At 37.6% G+C, this 26,136-nt stretch overlaps 2 protein-coding genes across 5 annotated transcripts in view; one reads left to right on the top strand and one right to left on the bottom strand.

Annotated features, from left to right (window-relative positions):
- hs6st3b (heparan sulfate 6-O-sulfotransferase 3b) overlaps positions 1-19,662 on the bottom strand; it is a 78,312-nt gene extending 58,650 nt beyond the window's left edge. Inside the window, exon 1 of one of the 2 annotated variants that reach the window (XM_028022712.1) lies at positions 18,001-19,662. In XM_028022712.1, the coding sequence (XP_027878513.1) occupies positions 18,001-18,545 (545 nt within the window). In that variant the 5' untranslated portion in view covers positions 18,546-19,662. The remainder of the gene's footprint in view (positions 1-18,000) is intronic. The other variant, XM_028022711.1, reaches the window with a different exon arrangement.
- Positions 19,663-23,322: 3,660 nt separating this feature from the next.
- The window catches only part of uggt2 (UDP-glucose glycoprotein glucosyltransferase 2), a 42,227-nt gene continuing 39,413 nt past the window's right edge, over positions 23,323-26,136 (top strand). For all 3 annotated transcript variants that reach the window (XM_028022708.1, XM_028022707.1, XM_028022709.1), the window contains exons 1-4: positions 23,323-23,463; positions 23,858-24,002; positions 25,061-25,143; positions 25,242-25,372. In XM_028022708.1, the coding sequence (XP_027878509.1) occupies positions 23,878-24,002; positions 25,061-25,143; positions 25,242-25,372 (339 nt within the window). In that variant the 5' untranslated portion in view covers positions 23,323-23,463; positions 23,858-23,877. The remainder of the gene's footprint in view (positions 23,464-23,857; positions 24,003-25,060; positions 25,144-25,241; positions 25,373-26,136) is intronic.

Here is a 26,136-nt window from a genome sequence, read left to right as displayed (position 1 = left end):
CTTGCTCAGACATTATTTGTCTTCTTGACATGGAAAACACAGCTGCTTATGAAGGGTTTACACAAACAGGCGTCTGTTTGCTCTGAATTATAAAGCGCTGCTGTAAAGGTCCTCAGAGATCTTCGGTCCGTGTCTTTGCTATTTAAACTATTAAAATTTGACTTAGATGTGTAGCCTTATATCGCGACGTTTTTCATTTCAAGGTAAACAGCAGAATGAAAACTCTGTGGAAAGGCTCCCTATGGATACATCTTGTTTTAAGTCTTTAGATTTTCTTATTAGTATTAACATAATGGGTCTACACAGTGGTGCAGCTGGTAGCACTGTTGCCTTGCAGCAAGACAATTCTGGACCAAGAGTTTGCATGTGTGGGTTCTCTCCAGGTAATCTGGCTTTCTCCCACCATCCAAAAACATGATTGTCAGATTGATTGATCTCTCTAAATCCTCCTTAGGTGAGGGGTGTGTGTGTGCATGGTTGTTAGTCCTGTCTATGTGTTGCCCTGCAATGGACTGGCGACCTGCCCAGGGTGTACCCAGCCTCTCGCCCATTGACCGCTGGAGATAGGCACCGACACCCCTCGCTACCTCAGGGATAAGCATGTAAGATAATGCATGGATGGATATTAAGACAGCAACATACAAAGCAGGAGCGACTAGTTGAAGGGAGCGAATGATATCCTACAGAGAAAATAAACCACTTAATTTTAGATCCACCTATAATTTTTTACAAAAATCCCAAAACAAATACTCAGTTGGACATGATCCAATGCTTTAAAACAGCCAGAATGAACTGTGAGGTTGAAATCAAGATACTAAATCATGTACTTTGCCTTAAAGAAGTACTCACACCTCTTTTTTTAGCATTTTGTTACAACCACAATCCTCAGTGGATTTTATTGGAGTGTAATGCTGCACACCGACACAAAGGAGTGTAATTATGACGTGGAAGAAAGGTGGTTTTTAAATTCTGAACAATCTGAATTATGTGCTGTTTGTCTGTATACAACCCATTTTACTCTGATACCCCCATATAAAATCCAGTGCAACCAACAACTTTCAGATATCTCATTAGTACTATGTACCATAGTTTAATCGTTTCATTAGATAAAGATATTTCTTGAAGGCTTCAGATTTTAGTTAGAAAGCATTAGTGAACCAGAGTACCAGGGAACAGGTTAGGGCTTATACAGTGCTCTTTGTGAGCACTGTATAATAATAAAAAAAAACCCTTGTTATAAGAAAGTTATAGCAAATCCAACTTGCGGGGTCTCACAAGCTATGTCCAGGACACAACAAACATGGAAGATGGTTCCATCCATCCATCCATTTTCTTACACCCTTGTCCCTAGTGGGGTCGGGAGGTGCTGGTGCCTATCTCCAGCTAACGTTCCGGGCGAGGGAAGATGGCTCCTTGTTTAAAATTTATGGCAAACACTTTGACTAGCAGAAAACCAACACTGCAAGTTCCCCTCAACTAACCATTACCACTGTGAAACATGGGGGTGGCTGTATCATGGTGTGGGAAGGCTTTACTTCAGTAGAGACAAGGAAGCAGGTCAGAATTTATGAAAAGGTGGAGGGAGATGAAAAGAAGGGAAACCTTAAGCTATTTTCCAGCTCTAGAAATGCAAAGCTGTTAGAAACACTTCCTGACATTATTGATACAGGTGAATGCAAAACTATCCACCTTTTTTTCAGATGTATTTATTTAAATAAACAAATTGAAAAGCTATGTCTCATTTACTTTGAGTTGGTCTAAGATCCCAAACAACATTGAAGTTTTTGGTTGTAACGTCACCTAACATGATGAAGGGGTATGAATACTTTTGTAGGTTTCTTTATCTTAAACGATTGACTTTTAACTGGCCTGCAAGCTCAATAACAGCATTTAATCTTTAACAAGTGTAAAGGAAAATGATTATTTAAGTGCTAAAATACTTACAACATGTGTAAAGGTATAGCTAACACTTTTATTGGAACAGTTTTCTGTTGAGCATGGAGGAGCTGACAATAGCAGACATTTAAACAAGCAGGGCTTTTTCCTCCCCCGCTGAAGACAGAGTAATAAATTTACATTCCGATAGGGGGCAAGAGACTTCTTGGCGCCTCTCCTCGTGCCAGACAGAGATGAGCACGAAGTGGCCAATACTGAGATAAGAACCAGACCTCTGAGCTGTATAGGGGAGTGTCCGGGGTTTCTTTGGGGCCGAAAACAGGTCTCTGATTGGTTGAACAACGGAACGCCTTCGTTGCATAGATTAAAATACGGAAACACCCCTTTTGTTTAAAACGGAGTGTAAAGGAAAAAGAAGAGAGAGAGTTTTTCCATTTTTTCCTCTCCACGTTGGGCGCCGTTGTCTGTCTATGTGTTCTGTGTTCGTTTGTCTTCCCCTGGTGTGTCTTTATTTTATTTTATGAGTTAATGCATATCTCTGTATCTCTGCAGCTTTGTTGTTCATTGCTTTCTATGAATTAAACTCTGTGATCTGTGACGTCAACACGCCTTGTTAGTTTCGTTTTAGCAGGACGCCGCCACTCGCCAAGGACTCGGGAGAGAAAAGAGGAAAGAGCCAAAACTTTTTGTCCAAAGCTAGCATTAAATGATCTTCTTTTTCAACACAAGCTTTAGCTTTAGCCACCACCCTGACTATAAGGAATGTCCTGCTGTACAGAAACTCATTATTTCACAGTCTCTAAACATACCGCCTCGCCCCACTGAGAAATCCATTATCATAGCTAATGGTAGACGCGCGTAGGAGGGAGTACAGCTTGTGCACCATAATACTCAAGGCCAAATATAAGGAAAAGAAAATAGATCTGTGGTTGTGGTTCTTGGCAGTTTCATTTGTCTTTTCAAATATTTGACCAAAGTGTGTGCTTGAACCCAAATATATAGTGGAACATTTATTTCTGGTTGACAAGAAGACCTATGTCTAATTAGCCGCTGATGGAGAGCCCTCATTAGCTCCTCATTAGAACCAGAATTTGTGTGCGCACGTTCGAGCCCTCTTCATAGTGATGCGTTTGATCAAATTGTACGTCGATCAAATGTACAATTTGAGCGAGTCGAGTCGCACGAACACGCAACGATGAATCGTTGTCTTTGATGCTCTCCTACAGAACCGTGTTTTGCTGTAGTCTTTCGAACGCAAGAGAAAACTCTACAGCCAACTCTGAACTCTTAAGCATTATAAAGTCAACTAAAAGATTGTTGGATGAATAGCAAGGCTTCTGAAGGTGATTTAGCCACGCAGGGCAAAGGTAGCTTGCTGGCCAGAGTGATTTAGTCCTATTACAGCTCGCATCTGTCAGACCTAAAAAACAAGAGCAAAACAGCAACGCATTGGCATAAACACAATGGAGAGTTTCCAGGTGTTGAAAAGGATCTGACACGTTTTCCATCTCAAATTCCAGTCATCACACGCCATGTGTTCTCTTATTAGATTCGAGAAGCAGAAGTAGATCGCTAACATCCACTTGGTAAGCCAATTATACATCATTTAAACTAATTATTCAAATATCACTTAAATTAGGTACTTTACATTAAGTTAAAATTCCTCACGGCACTGGAAACCACTTTACCTGCAATATTAGGAACATCTCTTTCGCTTCACCCCAACATTAAAGTGTGTTAGAATCTTGCCAGCATGTTTGTTATTCTTTTTAATCATTATTGTTTTAGCACACAGGTATTTTATAACTTACAGATTGGAAAAATGGAGTTGAGAGGAATTTAATCTACTTTTCCATAGACAGTCCATAAATGTGCAATAGATTGTGATATGTCTAAGTAATTTTTTACATATCAAACTAAGAAAACGGTTAATCCTGCATGGAAAACATGACGATTAATCTAAATTAAATATGAGCTGAGTTTTGAAACCCATGGATTTATGAGATACAATCAGGATAAGTTCAGACAATTCTGGCTCACCGCCAAAGGTGGCAATCTGTCAGGAGGAGATAATCAATCAATTCATCTCTGTTTATATACACTTTGGCCCAGGATTATTCACGCCCCTGCTAGAATTATGTTTTTAAAGCAATCTTTTTAATTTTACCATGATGTTTCTTCTGATATGTATCTCTTTGTGAAAGGAGTTACATGATGTCAGTCAGGCTTGAATTGTATTCAGGGAAGACACAAAAGCACAACCACACTAGAATCCTGAATATATATTTTAATGCTTTCTCAGAAAAAAAACCTTGTTATAAGAAAGTTATAACAAATCCAACTTGCGGGATCCAACTCACATTAATATCAGATTTTTTTTAAATCCCATGTTTTTATCTGTTAAAGAAAATATAGAGTTTTCTCAGAATATACTAAAAATCTATTTGCGTAACCTACATACAAAATCAGTCTTGGGATGCACCTAAGTGCATTTATACTCATGTTACTCAGATTGTTCTTCAATTCACACTGTCGCTCTTGAGTAAATAAAATTTAAAAATTTTATAAATATTCTAGGTGCAGAAGGAGAATCTTGGCCAGGGCAGAAGTCCAGAAAATCGCACCAGCAGGACTGATATATTGAAATTCAAACTGGTTCACCCAGCTGAAATCTACCCGAAATGTATTTCTGAACCTAACAGTTGTCATTTTGGCATATATTAATTATAGTGACAAAACACCAGGAGGATAGAATCACTTTTGTAAGACATAATTTGCCATCTGATAACTCAACAAACCCAGTACATATTTTGTCCTAAATTGTACGAGCAAGGCATTACTTTGGGAGGATCCTACTACTACGCGGGAAATGGATGTGAAGCCAGTCTCTAGAGCGGTTTTTTAGTTTCGTTTTTTTGGGGGGGTTTCTGTGGCGTTGGATAGATTGCATATAAGCGGTTAGACTAGTTTGAGTTTTCCCCCATAACTGAATCCTTTTGGTATTTGGTGATAAATGCTTTCTGTGTGGTAACGCCATGTGATTAACGGACACAGCCCGAAGCCCGATTTCTCCTCTGCCTCCTCACTGTACCTGAATCAATCATCTGCAAGGATACAGTCTTGAGCTAAACCGGTTGCTCAAAGCTACTCTCCGTCCTTTTCTCACTTAAAGAGATAAGACGTAGCTTCGGGACTCAGTTTCAGACAGCAAATCCGATAAAGCACTCTTAATTGAATTTGTTGTGAAACTGTTTCAGTTTTTTTACATTGAATTCAAAATGCATAATTTATTTTTACAACATAAAAAAATATTTTAAATGCATTCATTTTTTTTCCATTAACATTTTGAAGCATCACAGTAGGAGGTTGACAGCTCAGAAAACATAATTTCTTTACTTAATTTGCCTCAAAAACATTTCCTTTCTTTTCTGTACTGCTGCCAATTTTCTTAACTGTGTTCGACAGAAACTTCAAATGAATCCCATTAGAGTTATCCAGACACATTATTCTAGCATCTTAAATATACATTTTGTAGAATGCGTCATATTAAACACATTTCTCAGGAAAAAAATCTTGTTAATAACTAGATCTACCACATCCATCTTGATCCACTTTGCAGATAAAGGCAAAATTAAAAACATATAAGATAAGACTGGTGAAACAGGAGATAATTATATTTTATTTCATTTGAAAGGCAATTTATTTTCTTAAAAAACATAGTTGGTTTTCTGTCACTTGTTAAAAACATCTGCATCTTACTAATGAGCCAGCAAGATACAGTCGCTTTGTCACATCCAACCAAAGATGTTTCTCTAAATTTGGCCAATTCGGATCAATACATTGGAATGTATTGTAAATATACATTAAATGATGTTATTTAACCTTAAGATGGCTAAATAACTAGCCTATGTAGGCTTAGCATAGTGGTTCTGTTTAAAAAATGGCAATATAAGAACATGTTACTTTGAAAACTAAAAATAATTTACAAAACATTTTGAACTGTAAGCGTTATAAATACATGCTATATTACCTCAGCAACACGGTTACTGTTTTTCTATTATAAATTATTGTAAAATAGAACCCATTGAAGGCTTAGTTTTTACTCAACGTTAATATATAGTGACAATTACATTTTGGAAACTTCTTAGTTGCCAAGAAAGTCAGCATCAAGAAATATTAATGTGACAAAGCCATTATATTATATCATATTTGGAAAAAAAACTACTCCAGCTTTAAGTTTTGATTGCAAAAATCAGGCATCCTTTTGCCAACCGTTCTCTTTTTTTTGTCTTTCTTTCTGATGTTGCTTTCATCTCTGTTTGACCAGACAGCTGTTCCTTATTTCTTGGTTTTCACTTTGGTTCAAATCAGAATTTTGTTGCAGAATGTTATTTGTGCGGGGGAGCAAAGTGGCCTCGAAAAAACTTGTGTTTCTCATCTTGAACTTCCAAAACCTAAATGTTGCTCCCACACACATATTTGTTCATTATATGCTATATAGACCTGACAAGGTGAGCCAAACTTCAAAGAAAAACAGAGCTTGGCTCCACACTGAGCCGAATATGATTAAATTCAACATGACACCTGATGTTAAAAAAGGGCTATAGCTGCAGTTTTACAAATGGCTGTGAAACCGTATCAATGGAGGGGAGATTATAGCGGCGGTATAAGCAGTCAAATCAATCCCTGACTCTTTTTGTAAAGGTCGATAAAAGATCCAGGTTTGGTCCATTAGTCATGATAGCACCCTACTTTACATTGCAAGTGCATAGCAACATTGCTACTGAAAGCTATCAAAGTGGCTTTTTCAATTGTTTCAGTATACGCACACAAGAAGCACATGATAAGTTCGCTTGTATTTACAGCACTATACTCAAATATAGAGCCAAACCTGAAGTACCCAGTAATGGAATAATCTACCTCCTGATGACACTGAGACACGTTTTCATCATTCAGAAGAGGCCCTCAAAGACACTTAATGCTGTTTCTTTTCTTCGTGACTTCTTTTGATTCACAGACATGCCTGGCACCACCTAGTGCAGGAAATGCCACCAGTGTCGGGACATTTTCCTCTCATCACGGCCGACTTGAGGATAAACAAAAGGCACAACTCGGTTTCCAAAAGTGAGAGATGGAGCCTCACACGGAATGATGAATGAAGCACGTCGTGGTCGACTCGTCCTCGCTGGATGGGGACTGATGAGAAGTTAAGTGATCCCAGGATTTGTGGGTGGGATTTAAAAGCTCTGTCTTTTAGCCATTCATCTGCCATGTCGAGAGGGAATGACTCACGCTGAGGGACATCAGATTCCTACCATGAGCTTGATGTGCTGTGTCGTAAAACGTGCTGAGACATAATGCTATTTGTTCCACTCCAGCACGCTGTGATGTCACAAGATGTTACCCCAATCTTGAGCACCGTACGCTTATAAAGACAGTTTTTTAATGCATACTTATTACACTGCGGCCCGGGACTTCATTTATGCTGCAACACTGTAGACGGGTGTGAACACAAATTGTTTCCAAGGATGAAATTCTTTTCAACTGAGAAAGAAACTACTATTCGATTCCCATAACACAGAAAATGGAAGTTATTCATATATTTTTATAATAGTGTTAGTGCAACATTCAGCTATGAATTTGTTTCACTGTAAATATTACAGTTTCTTGCGGAAGAATAAATACTCACAACACATTTCAACCACTAATTTGAATGCATTTTAGTGAGATTTTATGTGACAACCTGAAGCAAGGGATTTTATGCTTTTGGGGTTTTTTTTTACTAATAAAAATACATTTGTTCTCAACCATACTCACTGATATTTGTAAATAAGATCCAGTAATTTGTAGTTCAAATCCAGATGTGTGCAATTTAATCTCAGCCTAAACACAGTTATTCTGCGACAACTTTTTTAAGGTTTGTTAGGGATGTTAGTGGCAGAGTCATGATGTGGGAAACCTCTGTGAGATGAGACGTAAAGTTGATGGTAGGATGTATGGACCTAAATATGGGAGAGACTCATAATAAAATCAGCCTAACACTTGACACTGGGGTGAAAGTTCAACCTTAAGCAGGACAACATGTAGCCAGAGCTGGTTTGGATCAAAGTGTATGCATATATTACAATGGCCTGGTCAAAATCCAGACCTAAACCCAATTGAGAACATTGGCACAGCTTGAAAATTGTTGCACTTCTTTCAGTGGGATCCAGGTATGTTAGATGGAAGAGCGGAGGAAACAATCAGTCTATAGATGTGCACAGCTGATAGATGGATACTTCAGGAGACTTAAAGCTGCAATTACAGTAAGCACTGACTCAGAGGCTAAATACAAATGCTCAGTTTTTTATTTGTAAAACATTTTGAAAACTATCTATCATTTTTCATGTTACAACCACAAATATGACAAAGCGTAAAAAATAAATCTTTTTTTTAAAGGCATCGCACACACTAAATGAAAAATGAATGAAAAAGAGTTTCAACACAGTGTGGTTCTGCTCAAACATCTAAATAACTTCTCAAATTAAAGAAGAACAAACCTATTTATAAATGCAGGATTTTAAGAGGCAATCTGGACTTCAATCTGTTAAGTGTGATTATTCAGATTCCTCTCCCAAGTCTGACTGCATCCACACGATAGAAAAGATGGAGAGGAGCCCAGCAGTAAATATTCGATTTGCTGAACAGATTTCACATGCTGTGGGCAATTTTGGTGCAATACTTCTCATACACAAATGTCGTTGCAGCTCTCCTTGTGGGGCCATTCAGAGGTGCGGCACTTAAAAGTTTTAGTCGCTGCACCAAACCGCCAGCCAGCACAAATTGTTACAACATCAAAAACACAGAGAACTTAATCCTGCTGGGTGGCACGATCATGCAGCAGAGGATTAGTCTGTGAAGGTGACTCTACCTGCACTTACACTTTAAGTGTGCCAGGTGCTCATTGAGCCTCTGAATCCAAATGGAGGAGCTGCGTGAGGCATTCTGCTTAACCTAGCCTCCCCACAGTATGACTTACATGTCACCAGCTCGCCATAAATAAGGACAGATGACCTTTCTCCAGGTTTCCTACAATAAATCAACTCAAGACGCGGTTATTCTTGGTGTGCTCCTTTCGTTGGCCCTTGTAGGAACCAGAGAAACAACGCAGCCAGTCACCTATGCTGTCATACTATTCCTCTTTGATATGTGAATCTGTCAAGTCACACCAAGTCTGAACAAAGGTCCCCACCACTTTCACTGGCATCACTGGTAAAGATGTGTTGAGAGCCTTAAAATAAATTAGTCTTTTATTACGCTAGCGTAATGTCACTCATAAAAAGACTGCTCCAGTTCTCCAACACTGAGACATTCTTTATCTTCCTCACCTTCCTCTACTATGCGTGTGTGTGTCAGCAAGATAAATTAGAGTTCTCATCCAGTCACAGTTTTAATTCTTTTACAATTTTTTAATCATTGCTCTGGCTGTAGGCATGGTAGGCAAGTTGGTGGGAAAATCTATTTCTTTTACAGTCTTTTGCAAAATCATGAAGATTAAGCCATATCTCCCTTATTGAACTAGCTTCTCCTGTGTTTCCCATTTTGAAGATGAGATATAAGAAATGGGTGTAACCTACATACAAATATCATTGTGCCCCTAATTTCAGGAGCATCTGAGCTGCTTACCACAAAATTAGCATCTAACTACATCTATGAAGATAAGCTAAATGGTTTTTGATTTTCTTTGTTTTATTTCAGTCTAGAGACCTGCTTCTAATCAAAAGCTCATATTACATAACAAACCTGAAATCTGCCGCTGTGTTAACACACAAAGCTGATAAAATAGCAGTAACGTGAAAGAAAATCTAATTAAGTGCATCATCTTTTGAAGGGGTACAAATGTATCCCTCCAGTGCAACAAATTTCACTTCTTAGAATAAAAGAGCTGAATCAGATTCTTGGAAAATCATATTTGCCTGACCAGCAGATATTTTCTGCCAAGCTTCAGAGTTTTCATTATCTTAAGTGGTTTTTAGGAAAAAAAATAAATAAATAAATAAACGACACAGACCCACTTCCCAAACTAAATGAATATTGACAAATATCCATTAAAGTATATTTTATAAATGCAGATATGAGGGCTACTTTTGTTTATTTAGATATTCAATGAATGTTCAGACTCTAATTGAATTAAGAAAAAAATTTCACACTTTTCCAGGATCACAGGAATTTGCTTTGGTTATCAATTCAAAATAAACATAAATGAGCAACTAAAATTACTGAGCATTAATTGGCAGCTAAGGTTTCATGGAATATGTTTCCTCCGAAGCAAATCTTGAGTCAAATTTGAAACATATTTATTATGACGTTAAACAAATGTTTCGCATATGCCGCTGCTCCCTCTGTGGAGGTAGCACTTAATTATCAGACCAACTGAATTACTGCTCAGGCCTGCCAGCAATGACGACTTGAATTAACGACACATGAAAAGCAATTTTCGTGCCCTGGACGGCCTACAAGGGCACTCTGAGCTTCACACACTATAAACACCCCGTCATACTGATGAGCGGTCTGCCTCCTACATCAGAACGATGTGGCCAGAACTGTAAATCCACCCAGCTTCCCTCATTCAAGCTGATCTGTGACCGCAGGGCGTCAGCTGTGCTGCTGTTTCGCTGTCTCATTAAAGTCCTGCACTCTCACTTCCTTCCAGAGCAGGAGAACACAGCCAGGAACAGCTGGAAACGTGTGAATCCCCGATGTGCTACAGCGGCATTCATCCATGCGCTCGTCTGACCATGTTAAATTAAACTTTTATATTTGAACTGCTCAGAGAAGTGTGGCAACAAAGCAAGCCTCCTCTTACTAACATGAGCATATAATACTAAAATTTGTTTTAATTGGATCTGTTTCAAATTAAAGTACAATTGATGGGACATTTTCAGTTTTCTTCACTTAGGCTCTGTTAATGCAACAGAGCCTAAGTGAAGTGAAACTGATCAAATTATGGTGACCAGATTTGGTCTGGTTTAATTTTACTGAAGAAAAAAAAAACTCCTCCACTTAATTTATTACATTTATTTGGTGTTATGACAAAAATATTAAGTTTAAAAATGTTATTTTAAACAAAAATAATGGCACTACACCAGAACTGTCAATACTTTGGTGTCGCCCTTTTACAAATAAGACAGGACTTTATCCTCTCTGTTAATATTTCACAAGCTTTGATTAAACAACCATAGAGGAATTTTCATCTCAGCTGTACTGTTTCTTTGTTGATTTGGCCATGTGTTTCAGTTCATTACCCTGCTAAAACACCCGATGGTAATCAATTCTCAGTGGTAGAGTTCTTTGGATTTCTATTTAAAATCTCCTAGTATTTTAAAAAGTTAATAATCCCATGCCAGCTTCCCATCACTTTGGAATAGAAACAGGCAACAAGGGCATCAGAGATCCTCCACCATGCTTAACATTTGGCTGCAGTTTTTTATTAACAAACTACCTGGGGAGCTTCTTGCCAAAAAGCTAAGTCTAACTGACCTAAGCATATAATTTCAGCTAAAGTGGGAGTAAAGTTTAGCAAACCTTTTCTTTTCTCTAACAGTTAGCTCCCAGGGTTTTCTTTCTTTTTTTTTTTAAATCCTCTTCACTGTGCTTGTTGGTCAGCTAATCTCAGATCTTTATCCTGCCTAGATTTTAGCACCTAAAATAAATAGGCCTCTGTGTGACATCACATTACTTACTTCAGGAAGAGTTAATTAGACATTACTAATTGAAGCTGATCCTCTTACAAAATTAAAGCATACATTTTTAAAAGTGTATCCATTATGTTTGTGGGCTTCCAGTAGTTGTTTCAACCATTTTGAATTGTTTTCCTCATGTGAATAAATACACTCTAAATAAAAATTGATTTCTCTAAAGAGGTCAGAGTGAAACTGTGCTACTGAAGTAAAGGTTGACTTTATTTAAGGATTTTTAAACCTTCCTGCAAGGCATGCTAGCAAGTATAACAGGGAAGTAAATAGAACTGTTTCAAAAGGGATAAGGCCAAATAGAGTGGGTACTTATATGTATCTCATTGATCTGTTTTTTATGTTAATAAAAGTTCTTTTAGCATTTCTTAACAAAAGGAAGTTATTCCATACATTTGAACAATCTTAGTTTAGGTGGAGTGATGAGAACTGGCTTCTGTAATAGGCACTTCATCAGTAAAGAAAATACATTATTTGACTTAAAAAGCACACATCGTACTATAGAGTTTAAAATTAATGATGCATGATTTATTTCTTACTTTAAAATCTACAAATATTAAAAGTAAGAAAGATAAATTAATCATAATCAGCCTTTCTATTGTTTTTCCAAAGCAAATAATTCATTTTAAAAGCACATTTGACAACAAGAAAGCCTTTTTTGCCACAGCTCTCTTAAAAATGGGAAGTGAGAACCACGCATGGGTGATTTTGTATTATCTGAACCTGCCGTATCAGATGGGCTATTGTTGTAAATGGGACATGGAGTGTTGTCTTGCATAAAGAAGGTTTTTTTCAAGAGAATATAACACATAGATGTGTGACCACTTGTAATTCCAGATAAAGCATGGAGTGAGCAATTTTTTTGACAAAGATCTTCTATGCAGGACATGTGGATGCCTTTCTTAGAAGAAAGCAAGGTAGAGCAAATACCTGAGATTGGAAGTATACAGCCAGATCACTGAAGCAACTACATTGACTATAATCTCAGTGTTTGTCAGGTAAAACAATGCTTTCTAAAATCATTTGTTAAAGTCAACAGATCTCAATGAATCAATATTTGCCAGTGCTTAGTTTTAGCTTTCACACTTTCTTTTAGGGTTTGGATATCATCAAAAACTGTGTTCTCAAAATAACATTTTGACAGCTAAACACTGTGGAAAACCTTCCCCAATAAAATACTGATTATGTGGAGAAAAGTGAGGCTTGCATCACTATTGCATGGTTTGCTAATATAAATGAATCTACTCTTATGAAACAGCTAGGAGTGTTCTGATATCTATTCGTGCAAATCAGAGTAACAATGCTGGCCAGAAGTGGAGAAGAAGTTTATAGTTTTAAACTAGTGGCTAAACATCTATAAGGGGCAAGTGCATCAGCAGCATCAGACACATGTAAAAAATATACTCTGTTGTTACACACAAAAAAACAAAAAGGCTGGGTTAATCTTTTTTTAAGAAAAATGTTGTTGGGACAGAAGTTAGACACCTTTAATCAAACATTAAGTCAAACAATGTCACCGAGTTTGCTAATATAGAAAAAAGATAAGGAGTCCCATCATTATGTTGCCATTTTCAGGTATACACTCTCTTGACAAGATGTTGTGGAAAATCTTCCACAAGATGAAATAAGAAGTGGTAAGATGGTAGAGTTATGTTGAATGATGACGGTATTCTCATTGGGTTGTATTGTTTTGTTAGTCTCAATACATTAGACAATGAGTTGGTTCATTTACAATAATGTTAACCTTTTACGTGCTAAGTAATAGGGCAAACTAGTGCAACATTTTATGAAGTATTACTAAGATTGAATTTTTATGTTGAATTTTTATGTTTGGGTTTGTTGTGTTTTGTTATCTTTTCTTAAAAAAAACAATATGCTGTTGTTGACTATGTATACATACCAACCTGATCTTTTTAATGCAGATTTAAACAAAATTCTAAATCATTAACTTTAACCAAAATATTTAATATTCAGTAATCTATTTTAGGGGTTATTCTTCTAAACTCAGTTTTTCTTAGCAATAAGTTTAACCAACTGTCTTGTCTGCTGGATCCAACCCAAAACCCAGTTGTGGTCAATCAATCCACATTTAACCTAGACAAATAATTACAACAGAAATGCTTTAAACTCAGTACTGTATAGAAGTGTAAATATCTGATATGCTTTTCATGTCTGGATGGCAAATAAAAACCGATCTACAGATCATGGTAGCTGTGCTAGATAATTATAAGACATATTTACTGCATATCTTGTATAAATAAGATGACAAATGTATGACGACAACCACACATTTTAATGATGAGTATAAACAATTGACCTCAGCTGTGTCAGTGTGACTTTATCTCATACAAGTTTGAAGTATTAAAAAATACTGTATGTCTGCATTATAGTAAATTTACATCAGTTCACTGAAAAGGGGGGATTCCGTCTCATTTTATCCATTGTATTAAAAATATGCTCATAATCAATTTCTTAACAGTAATGACTTTGCAAAGCAATATACATTTCTGTTTCTGTCTTAGCTATAGGAAGGAGCCATCACTAAATAAGCACATATGGTATAGTCTCCTGATTGTGCTTGTTTAGACAATTAACTGAAAGGATGTGTGACAAAGCATCTATGCAGCAATGCATACAACATACTCACATGTTTTTCTGTTGTTTTTTTTTTATCCTAAAGCTCTGTGAGAATAAAAATAGAAGAAATTGCTCTACATATCTATAAAAGAATTTGGAGGACCAAAGTCCAACTGTAAGTGACACTGATTTATTGGAGGTGTATTCTGTATTTCTAAACATAAAGATTTCAAACTGTATGATTCATAGTTATAGTTTTGCCTCCTCGACTGTGTTATTGCTGCTTCACTTGTGTCATTGACAGATGTTTGAGGATGAAAGAATGAAAGAAATGCAACAGTGAGAAACAAAATAAACCTGTTTTGATTTTGATGGCAAGCCCTATCAAATATTTCAGTGATTTTTAAGTGCAGCCTTTTACTACATAGACTCCCGAGGACATGATTTACTCAAGATCTTTCTTTGCATTTGTATGAAATAAATTTTGCAAAGCTGCTTCTTGCGCTGTGTCCCAGTGTCACACTGAATATATCTACATGAGTAATTCCAGACTGTAAAGTTGGATAATGAACATGTAGCAATCAGAAATAATTCTTCCAGCACTCCTCAAGACTCTGCAGGCCTTTAGAATTTTTTCCCGAAGAGGAAAACTACCTGCTCGGTGAGCCCTACCCCAATGCAAACAGATAAGTAATACCAAAGCAACTTAAGAGGACAGCACTTAAAGGTTTGCTTCTCCACAATGCCCCCGTAGAGGGTCGACCTGCCTGCTCTACTTCTCCCCTGACTGACGGCACACTCCAGAGACGCCACGCCGCAGGACACGCGCACTGATCCAGCCTGACACGCCTGACCTTTCCTGGGCCGCACAGCTGACGCACCGTGCACCGCACCCTGCTTCGTTGAAAAGGCCACGCAAGGCCACGCGAAGGATGCCATCGCAGCCTTCCTATACCTCTTCTTACTGCCACCACAGGAGCCGGCAACTTGCATGTGTGAGGAAAGTCAATCTGAGGAGTGTGCACCCACAATACAAGGGCAGGGTATCTGAATTGATATTGACATTCTGTTTGTATTCTCTCAGTGCAACCTCAAAGGTTTTTGTTGGCAGAGTTCAACACTTTTATTACTTATTAGAAAGTACAATGGTACTATCTTCACTCTGACCAGTTGTTTAATTTAATGAATGTATTATTGGGCTAATACTCCTTTCATTAAACAAATCCCAATCAAAAAAAAAAGAAAAATCCACCGAAAAATAATTGCTGGCCAGAAAGGAAATCTAACTGCAATGTGTCATGTTGAGAAGGAGAAGCCTCAGAATAGATGCTGCTGGAGGCCACTGAAGAACAAGCAGCGGGAGGATTGTAAGTGCAGAACAGATGCTGCAGCTGTGAAATGAAGAGCTGTCGCATCCAGTGAGCACTTCCCAGAGTACAGAAAACACTTGGCACAGCAGAAATAAATCATGTGCTTGCGTGCTTTGCTGGATGATTGTATTTTTTCTGAAAGAGGAAGGACGTTTTCTGCAGTTCAGAAATCCAGCTTACGTGACGAGACGTTTTGGTCAGCGCTCTTTGCGTGTGCTGCGTGCATTTCTGGCACACTGACTTTTTAATGTCCTTGTTTAATGAATAGTCTGGAAACCTAATGCTGCTTTGAAACTCCGTGAGCTCAGACGTGCTTACTGCGCTGAAAAATAGACACATGGACATATAGCATATATAGTATGTTGCTTGTGCACTCATTGCTATGTGCCTCTTTGCATCTCTTTTATGCCAGTAATTGCAAGTGTCTCTGCAGCGGATACAGCAGTCTAAAATAGACCCAGTGAATTTTAAATTATTATCTTCATTGCTTTTTCTCTCAGATAACATCAAGCTTGTGCAGTAATTGTAATTTGAAGCAAGTCACTCGCTGAGATGGTAAGAAATCAAGATTTTGTTAGAAAAAAAAGACAATTTAATTAATTTTATACACCAAAAAGACACCTTTAGGCAATGTGGACAATAGTAAAGGTCAGCGAGGTGTGGGGGTAAGTAAGCTTCAGCACCAAAAAAAGGACAACATATCTATTTTATATTTTACGTGCTTTGTTTAGGACAGCAAGGCATTTTATTACACCCCAGAATTCCTTCTCCTCATTTTGACTGGTTTAAGGGCAGCAGAAAAACAGACTTCATTCATGCAGGAACCACCACTAGCCTCAGATTTATTACACCTGTAGACACAGTCCAAGTTTTCAGACAAAACAAGGGCTATGAACTTGCTAAAGTGTTAAGGCCCTTTGAGTTTTTAGACATTTTGTCACCTTACAACAAGAAACATCAAACTGTTTTGTTTTGACTTTGTAGGCCAACACAATATAGTGCATTATTCTGAAATGGATTAAAATAGAAACATGGTGTTCAAGCATTTACAAGTATATTTTGCCTCAATTACAGTTACAAAGCTTTTGAAGTATGCCTAGGTTTGCATATGTAGATATTGTAATTTTTAATCAATTTTTCTTTGCTGTGTAGCTTAAGTTCAGTGAGACTGGATAAGAGGACACCGGTGTCCTCATGACAGTTAAAGCATTACCTGCATTTGTTGCATTATCTGACATATTTTCTTTAGTTTCCACTGTCTATCAATTCTGACCAGTTTCCTTATCAGTGTCGACAAAAAGCATCTGCACAACATAACGCCACCACCACCATGTTCCACCCATTTGCTAAGGGTTATGTGCAGTATTACTTTCTCACCCAACATAGTATTTTGAATGTAGGTTAGAAAGATCAATTTTCATCAAATTTGACCAGATGAAACTTTTTTCACATTTGCTTTCTCACTCTTCTGCATGACCTGTGGCACATTTTAAAGGAGACTTTCTTTCAACAATGGCTTTCTATCTGCAACTTTGTGGACAGCTTATCACACCTGAGCTGTGAATCTCTGCAGCTCCTCCATGGTTAACATGGGCTTGTTAGCTGCATCTCAGATCAGCTAACATCCTCTCTACCCATCCAGTCAGTTTAGGTGAAAAATCTGGTATTGTTGGGTTTCTAGTTATCATAGTATTTTCATTTTTAGATCACACTAAAGCACAATAAAATACAATGCAATAACATGAAAATTTCTGAGGAAGAAAAGTTAACGATTATCAACACTTATTGACCCTCTATGCAAGCTGGTGCATGGATCTGTTTTCCCCTACATTTTTACTAGATTTTATTTTTGCCGAAGGTTTGATCTGGTTATCAAAGGGCATTTAGTATTGTTTGGAAGATGGCCCTTCAAATCTGATGACCACTTTCATGTTTTTCTGTATAAAAGGTGAAAATGTGATTGAAATGGTGCCTACAGATGTGTAAATGTTGTGGTTCAGGGGAAATAAAATGAGCTGAACAAGTCTGACTTTAAACATTTTTGCCTAAAAAAGCACCACTTTCAAATGTTTTGTTTTGTGTTTTTCCTGAGAGCTAAAAGCATTGATTGTTCGAACTGAAACAGCCTTTAAAAGATGGATAAACAGAGGTTGTAATTAAATGAACCAAAGAACACTTGCTGAATAGAAAAGTTAGAAGTGGTTAAAGAGTTGCATAGGGGCGTATTTACTGAGAATGACATGAAATGTAACATAAATGCATTCACCTAATTGTTACAAAGATAAGAGAATAATATAGGTTGTTACACCAGAATTTTGCATAAGACACAATATTTTAGCATTTATCACAAATTCCTTCTCAATCCTTTGTTTATAACCTGCAGCAGTTTTTAATGTCACGGGGTAGGGAGCCTGTTAATTTAATACCTTTTATTCCTCTGGGCCTCCTTCTTATCCATTACGACCGGGACGCAGTTCGTCAGCTCGGTCCAGTCCGCGTGCAGCCCGCAGCTCCAGCCCGTGGAGAACCGGGAGAAGAGCCAGGACTCCTCTTTGCCCGGCCGGTGGCAGGTGCACTTCTTCTGGCCGGGCTTGCAGTCGCACGGCTGCTCCAAACGAATATTCCTCACCAGATGCCTGCCGAAAGTGGTCCCGCCGGTCTTCTGGATGTGCAGGAACACGATCACGTCGTCCCCTTTGATGTTGAACTCCACGTGTCTGTCCAGGTCTCTCTCGGTGAAGTTAAATTTGGACGGCAGCTTCGGCGGACCGTCATCGTCCAGGTCGGAATCTCTGTAGAAGTCATCGGCGTCCTGATACGGGGAAGAAAGCAGGCTCACCCCTCTGAGTCTCTCCTCGGACTTAAAGTGGCACGAATTGCTGCCCGCTGGACAAATGTACTGATAACCTATCATGACAAAAAGGACTGCCAAGATGGGAACCAAGATGAGCTTGCTGGATCTCTCATCCATTATATCTCAGGATAGTGTCTTCATTCCATTACTGTAAATAACAGGTATCACCCGGGGGCTGTTCGGACGGAGATCAGTATTCCTTCATTTCTTTTTTTATTAGTAATTTCATTATTTAAAGCGCCACATGTTGATCACCCTCCTGACACGCGTGATGTGGACAGACGAAATGGCTTTTAAAATGATCCACGCCGTCTGCGCTGCGCTGCCTTGGGAATGTCCAGATTCAAGAGTCATGGCATGCAAATCTGGGGCTGTCCAACTTCTGAAGCCGCCGTGAAGCTGCATCTGCTCCGACCACTCCGATGAAATGGGAGGAAAAATATATAAAGAAACAAAGAGATCAGAGATTTCTTAGCTTCACTCTCTTTCACCTTTACAGGCTCAGTTCTGCTCGGACAGCTGCATCCTGACTGCACGGACGGGCTGAGACTCACTGACTGGCTCAGCTGAAAGCGCTGCTTTTTGAGAGGATGTTGCTGCTGCTGCTGCTGCTGCATCTGAACCGACACGCGTTATGCCCTCCTCGTGGATGGACTGGGAGAGAGCTCCACGGCTCATACCCCTATCCTATTCACCACATAATCTTGTTTTACAGAGAGCGAAGCCAGAAGCACGATAGACACAGACAAAATAGAGATGTAAACCCACATTTAAATACCTAAATCCTATACTTCTCAAACACATTCATTCCACTTTTAAATATTAAAAACGGAAACATATCTATCAGAAAATCTTTTATCATTAGAAGTAAAATTTAAAATAAAACAAGGTCTGCAAAATTTGTTACATATAAGACGGTGGCTTTGTTTTGTATTCAGCCTCTCAAATCAATACATTGACTGCTATGGTAGCCACCTGTCTTTCTGAAGTATGTCTTATCCAGGTTTGCACAAACTGAATATTTTCCATTCCTCTTTGCAGATACTTTCTGTCTTATCCACACTGGTGCTTTTTAGCAAGCAGCAATTTTCACATAATTGCCTGGCTACAGGTTGAATTTAGACCCAACAACATATAAAGAAGTTGTGATCAAAGCATAGCATCTCTGTCTGTATGTTCTGAGTCAATAAACAGATCAAGGATGATTCTTTATTCCAGTCTGAATCCTTTTGCAGCCTTTAGCGACTGTATTATTAATGCTGCTCTATCTATCTGTGTGTCTGTCTGTCAGTCTGTCTGTCTGAGATTAAGGAATGATTAGTAGAGTAAGAGGAACTCCACCAGTATCTTCTTGTGGGTCACAACAAGTGATGGAAACTGGCATATGTCCTCTGCTTTCTGCCTCGTCTTCTGTTTTGTCTCCTAACTCCTTTGCCCCAGCATCACTCCTCTTCCTCTTCTTCTCTCTGGCTGTTCACTTGAAATCTTGGCCATTCCATTGTCAGACATGCAGCATCAAGACCTTCTAGCTCTTTCAGAAAACTGGTTGATCATTGGTTGATCTAATGCTTCACACATTTACTTTTGTTGGAGAAACCCAGGATTCACCTGGGAGCAATGTAGGACACATTTAAAAAAATAAAGTCTAATGTAAATGCATAGGATTATATGCTTTCCTTATTATGACAACTTGTTCAAGCCTCTAAGGCTTATACAACAAACCTATGCTTAAATGTTGTGGAGGATAAGGCTATTCAACAGGGACCCATATAATACATTTTCATCCATATTACATAAGCAATCAAAAGTGTAAGAAAAAGCAGAGAATTGTACATACTCACTTGAATTGATTGTCCAAAAGCATTTGTAACCTGTTTGCAGAAACGAGACACTGCTTTTCGATGTGCATAAGTGACAATGATTTGATGACTGAGCAAGTGGTGAGAATTTCAATTGTGTTCTGAGAAATGCACCGAAGCAACTGAGAAAAATTAAAATGGAATCAAATTAGAACATTTGATTTTAAGGAAAATCGTGGTTGAAAATGAATACCTCTATCTGCTTTTTAAATGAGTCTCGACTGCAGAAACAGTCGAGACTCATTTCCACCGTTGAGGTGCAATGGCTTGGAAAGAGTAATTCCCTCAAGTTATATCCCTGCACTTTCGGTTTGCTAGTACATTTTAGTTTAAGACTTGAGAGCTCAAGTTGGAGAATGTGGCTTTATCAATTCAGTGAGGAAGGAGTTGATACAAGCATGGCCCTGAAATTTAAAGTTGGATTTAAAAATGCAATCTGAAAGGACTAAATATCAGGACAGATATGAACTCTTCTTTTGCTCTTTACTGATTAAAAACATCTTGTTTTGAGTGATCTTCAGGAGACAATTATTTGTTTGAACTTAAGTTTAGCTTCACAGCTGGATTTTAAAGTTCAATCCATGGCTTGATCAAACCCTGCTCTCAGGGGAATGTTCAAACATTCACACTGTGTATTTGGGATAGTTTTCCTTGTGTAACTTTTAATTCTGTTCAAATTTCAACCACCTAGTTAATAGTTGGATAAACCAGAGTCCTTCATTTTTCCAAACTTTTTGTATCACTGGCAGTGAAGCAAACTACCAACTTAATGCTACTTCTGACTGTTAATACAATAAGACTACACAAACTACACCGATAGAACAACCAGTTGTGTTGTTGCTTTAACCATCTGGTTCCAAACTTTTATATTTACATATGAAAAGAAACAAGCTAGAATGTTCAAAAACAACCCAGGAGCCACCAAGACTCAAATCTTGGAAATTGCTGGACCACCAGTCAAGCCAGTGATATAGTCAGCGACTGATAACGTGCCACTTAGGAAGAAAGCCTGTGATTAAAAAATGACACCATCTTAGCTCAGTTAAAATTTGAAAACACCAACATAGAAGACCTAAATATTAGCAGGAGAATAAATATAGTCAGAAAGATCAAAACTTGGGCGTTTTGCCCACAATGACAAGAAAAAAGTTTTGAAGAGACGAGGTCTTTGCTTTATACCTAAAAAACATAGTTACCAACTGATGCACTGCACAAAGTGGCTGGAACCTCCAATTCTGTAGCTTTTCCTCAAATTAAAAACAAAATACTTAAACCTATTTGTATAACTTTATAACTTGTGCAAACAATTACATAAATAAAAAAAAATCATTCATTTCATTTCATTAGTTTTTATTAAATTCCAATAAAAAATTCAAAACTCTCACCATAACATCAATCCGTCCGTCTGTTCATCCTTCTCTAAATTTTAAATGAACTTAATAAAATGAAATAAACTGGCTGTTTGAGAGACATTGCATCAGTGAAAACATCTCAATGATTCTCTCAGAAGAACATACTTGAATCAGACCATTAAGGTCATTTTTAGTTTAGAAATTATAGAACAGAAAGCATGAGCATGAAAGAGATGTAATTATTTTGAGCAAAGGCACTACAGCTAAAACTGTGTTTACAAGAGGTTGTCTGGTCCTTATTCTTATGTATTCAGCTTTTTTTTCCAATAAAATAAATAATTTTGTTCTGTTGTACTTATTTCAAAGAAGGAAGTTCAAAAACAGAGGTAATGTGCTTCCACTCAGACATAGTCTGAAGTAAATTCATGAATGATCATGAGTTGTCATTATGTTACTCTGATTTTTTTTCTATCTTCAGATGAATCAATAGCATGAAAAGCATTTCAATAATGAATTGGTTTAGGTATTTAATTCGCTTACTGACCCTGGTAGTGCAGAAAATTTTTTTCTGCACTTAAGGAATAAAAATAAAAATGTTTATTCCTCCATCTTTTCTACATACTTGTTATTATTCAGGCACAAGGTTAATGAATGCCTATACCTCTTGTCAATATGAAGGAGATGAGGAACATCCTATTCTAGACATGTTGCCAGTCTGTAACAAAGCCAACACATGTGATAAGCAAGACACTGAAGTTTTTCAAACAACTTAGAATTTCCAAGAAATCTTGGATGAGGGCTGACAAGCAATTAAATTAAATTAAATTAAATTAAATTCAATTCAATTCAATTCAATTCAATTCAATTCAATTCAATTCAATGCAGTCAATGTCCTTTTCCAGTTTGCAGGGTGAGGAGGAGAAAAGGTATACTTACAAAACCAAAAACACAAAGCCACGAATGTATTTTGAGAAAAATATGAATGGAATCAATAATTCAGAGCAACATCAGATGCCAACAATTAATCAAATCCTTAGTTGCAGAACGGAAGAGGTGGCTCGAGGTTAGGCACTCTAGCCCTAAAAAGTTTGAAGTGGATTAAATGTGTGGATGGCACCATTATCTTCACTGGATATTTCCTTAGTTGCATTTGTAAGTAAGACAACTTTGGAAGGATGCAAGATTTTAAAAACGGAATATACAACATTGAAGTGTTTAGAAATATTGCACAAAATGTGGTGCACATTCTAATGGCAACATTCCAAAAACGGTGTTTTGTCAATACCACAAAATATTGTCTGCTATTTGAAAATTTCAGTTTAAATTATTTATTTTAAAATGTGCTTAGTTTAATTTGATTACTTTATAATTAATGTTTACAATGTTTAGATTCACAAAAATGTGACACTGCGTGTCTTAGAGTCTCAATTTATATGTGCTACATTTAGTCGTTTAGTGCTCATGAGATCGGTCACAACATCCCCTGGTGTTTTGAGGAAAAATGTATGGAAACAAGCTTCAGGCTTTTTAGCTGTCTGCCGCTGTGCCGGAAGATTTCTCACATTTTCATACGTTTTTATTTAATCATACATCTACTATCAGCTTTTGTTATGCTTTGAACTAATTTATTTTACGTGCTTGAAAATAACAGTGTGATATTTATTTATTTTTATTTTTTTTACATTGGTCTAAATACGAATAACGGTTTACGTGAGTAGCGTGTCACACAAGCCCAGTTCCTCGCTAGCCTTTTCCAGCTAGCTTCCCAAAATACCAACGTGAAGCCCCCTTGCTTGTATGGAAGCGGTCAGCATCACCAGCCAGGTGAGACTTAGTATACGTTTATGGTCGATAATAGCAGTAACAGTCGTAAAGTACACTGTAATAAACGAAAATGGTTGTCTTAGTCCGTCAGTTTATTACTTTCAGAGTTAACGCGGCTCGTTTTCAGTCTGCAGCTGGGTAAACTTCACTGTTCCCTGAATGTAGGAGCTGTTATTTTATCATTACAAGCATAACTCCATACATGTCACTAAACCTCTCAAGTGTTGATAAAAACCTACCACAGTCTTATTGAGTTTAAGTTTGTACACCTCACCGTGTTAGTAATGTTTTCTTTTTTTGTTGGCTAATACTACTTGCAGTAACTACGTGGCACTGACAGGCACTTTTTCAGACTGACGAGCTGAGCTAACGGAGGTGTGTTTGCCCCCGTTAGGTTCATGTTCCTCGGTGACAATGAAGAAGGTTTTACTACTGTCACTGCTGCTGCTGAACATACATCAGGGTATAGCAGCTCCCAAAGGCGTCACGGCCAGCCTCAAAGCCAAGTGGAGCATGACCCCTTTCCTCCTGGAGACAAGGTACATTTGTGTTCACTGGGAACACATACGGAAATCTCAATAAATGTGTAATAAGTAGGACCTAATCCACTTTGAACTCTTAAATGTAAGCCTTGTACTTTTCGGTAGTAATATAATCTTTTCTGTGATTTTGTTTCTGATATTTTTTTTCTAGCAATGCAGACAGATGATAAAAATAATATCAGTTCGTTAGATTCATTTTAAAGTCCAAATATGAACTGAACACTCAAAAGGTTAAACAAAATATTTTGGCTGCTAACTTCTTATTAAACCCTACTTTATAAAAAAATATAGCTGATACAAATAGGAAATATCTATATATGTATTTTGTTTTATTAAATATGACTACATTGGGTTTGCGTTGCATCAAGACATTCCTGGGTTCAAATTCAAGACCTCTCTGTGCAACTTTTGTCTCTGGTTAAAATTTCCTCCCACAATTCAAAAGCATGCATGCTATTTTATCTGGAGATTTTAAATTGCTGTTAAGTATGGCTATATGTGTGAATAGTTGGTTGTCTCAATTCAGCTTAATCTCATTAAGAAAAGCAACCTAATTTAATTAAGTTAATGTTACTATTAGACTTCTCTCAGTGTTACTCTATAAAGAGCACAATGGCAAAAACATATTTTATATGTGGATTTAACTTTTTTTGTATATGTCATCAAATGAGTTATAAATAAGTGATTTAACAGAACTGTCTGACTTTGTCATAATTTTAACAGCATTAGGAATCATATTTGTATTTGTGTTTAAGTAAAAGCAAAATTAGTAGTTTTTGCCCTAAGTTTTTGTTAAATACTATGAGGCTGTAAAACTGCAGTGTTCTTACTTGAAGTTATCAATTAGTGGGAATCTCATAATGACCCTTGTCTGTCTGGAATAAATTATCCGTTACAAGAACAAAGATCTCTGCTGAAAGTCATGTTTGTGGTGTAAAACATCAGAAGTGGAGGACTGTTATTCCTGAAATTTATGGCTTAATGTTATCTGAAAATGTTGCAATTACTGACTGAGCTATATGTATTTTAATTAATTATCTCTTTCAATGACGCAGTGAGTTTATTGGAGAAGATGGAAGTGAAAAATTCTGGAACTTTGTTGACACTGTAAAGGAACTCACTGTTTACAAGCAAGGAGGTTTGTGTTCTAAACGTTTTTCCTTAAAAGTTGACATCATTGCAACAGAAATAGGATTCAGCCATTTATCTTGACTATTTTATTTTATTCTTTTTTAGAATCCGTGCGCTCATATTACAACTTGATCATCAAAAAGGCAGCTCAGTTTCTCACACATCTTCAAGTGAACCTCCTCAGATTTGCTCTGGCCATGCGGTCCTATTCACCAGCTGTCCATGCATCTCAACAGGTAAGGATTGCTTTAGAATATCACTGTTATTGCTGATGTCCATTTTACATTGTGTTTTTTCATTGTGATTTCATTTTTGTTTTGATTTTTAAGCACAACCCATAAGTGCTTTCATTTAACTGCAACTAAGCCTTTTTTCAATCAAGTTCAAAGCTAGGCTTGGTATGACAGAAAACAATATTCATTCCTGGTGAAAGGTGGTACCAAGACACTTTAGCTCAGGGGTCTTAAACTCAATTTACCCGGGGGCTGCTGGAGGTAGAGTCTGGGTGAGGCTGGGCCGCATTCACACACACGGTCTCCTCAGCCGAACTTTTCTGATTGCCTATTACCATATTTGGCCGTAGTCAGGCGCTGTAACAGTCGTAATTATGTAGTGTCTCTTTAAGATACTCTAGTATTGCTAACGATGTCAGAAGTATGCGCCATGGCGTCTCTGTAGAGAGCGTGGGAGAAACGTGCTAGACGGACATGTTAGCTCCCTAACTTTTTAGTAATGTTACGGGTTGTTTGGACGCTGCTCAATTTTCATGTCTGATAATATAGCAGCCGTTCAACCGGGCTTTGTAAGGTCGGTGAAGAGCGTATTTATTAAAGGACAACACTGTGGAATTCCCAGTACCAGTGTGGTTGTGAGTTTTTGACCGTCCTGACGAATCTGCCGCCTCCTCTCCTACCTTAAACACAACCCAAGCGTTACAGCGCCTAACCTTAATTACGTTACACTGATCAGCAACTTCCGGGTCTAGACTGGATGCTGAAGC

This window comes from Xiphophorus couchianus, chromosome 7 (assembly GCF_001444195.1).
Source record: "Xiphophorus couchianus chromosome 7, X_couchianus-1.0, whole genome shotgun sequence".
Taxonomy (NCBI): Eukaryota; Metazoa; Chordata; class Actinopteri; order Cyprinodontiformes; family Poeciliidae; genus Xiphophorus; species Xiphophorus couchianus.
The sequence above is the reverse complement of the archived record's forward strand: the minus strand, read 5'-3'. Positions and strand labels throughout refer to the sequence as shown.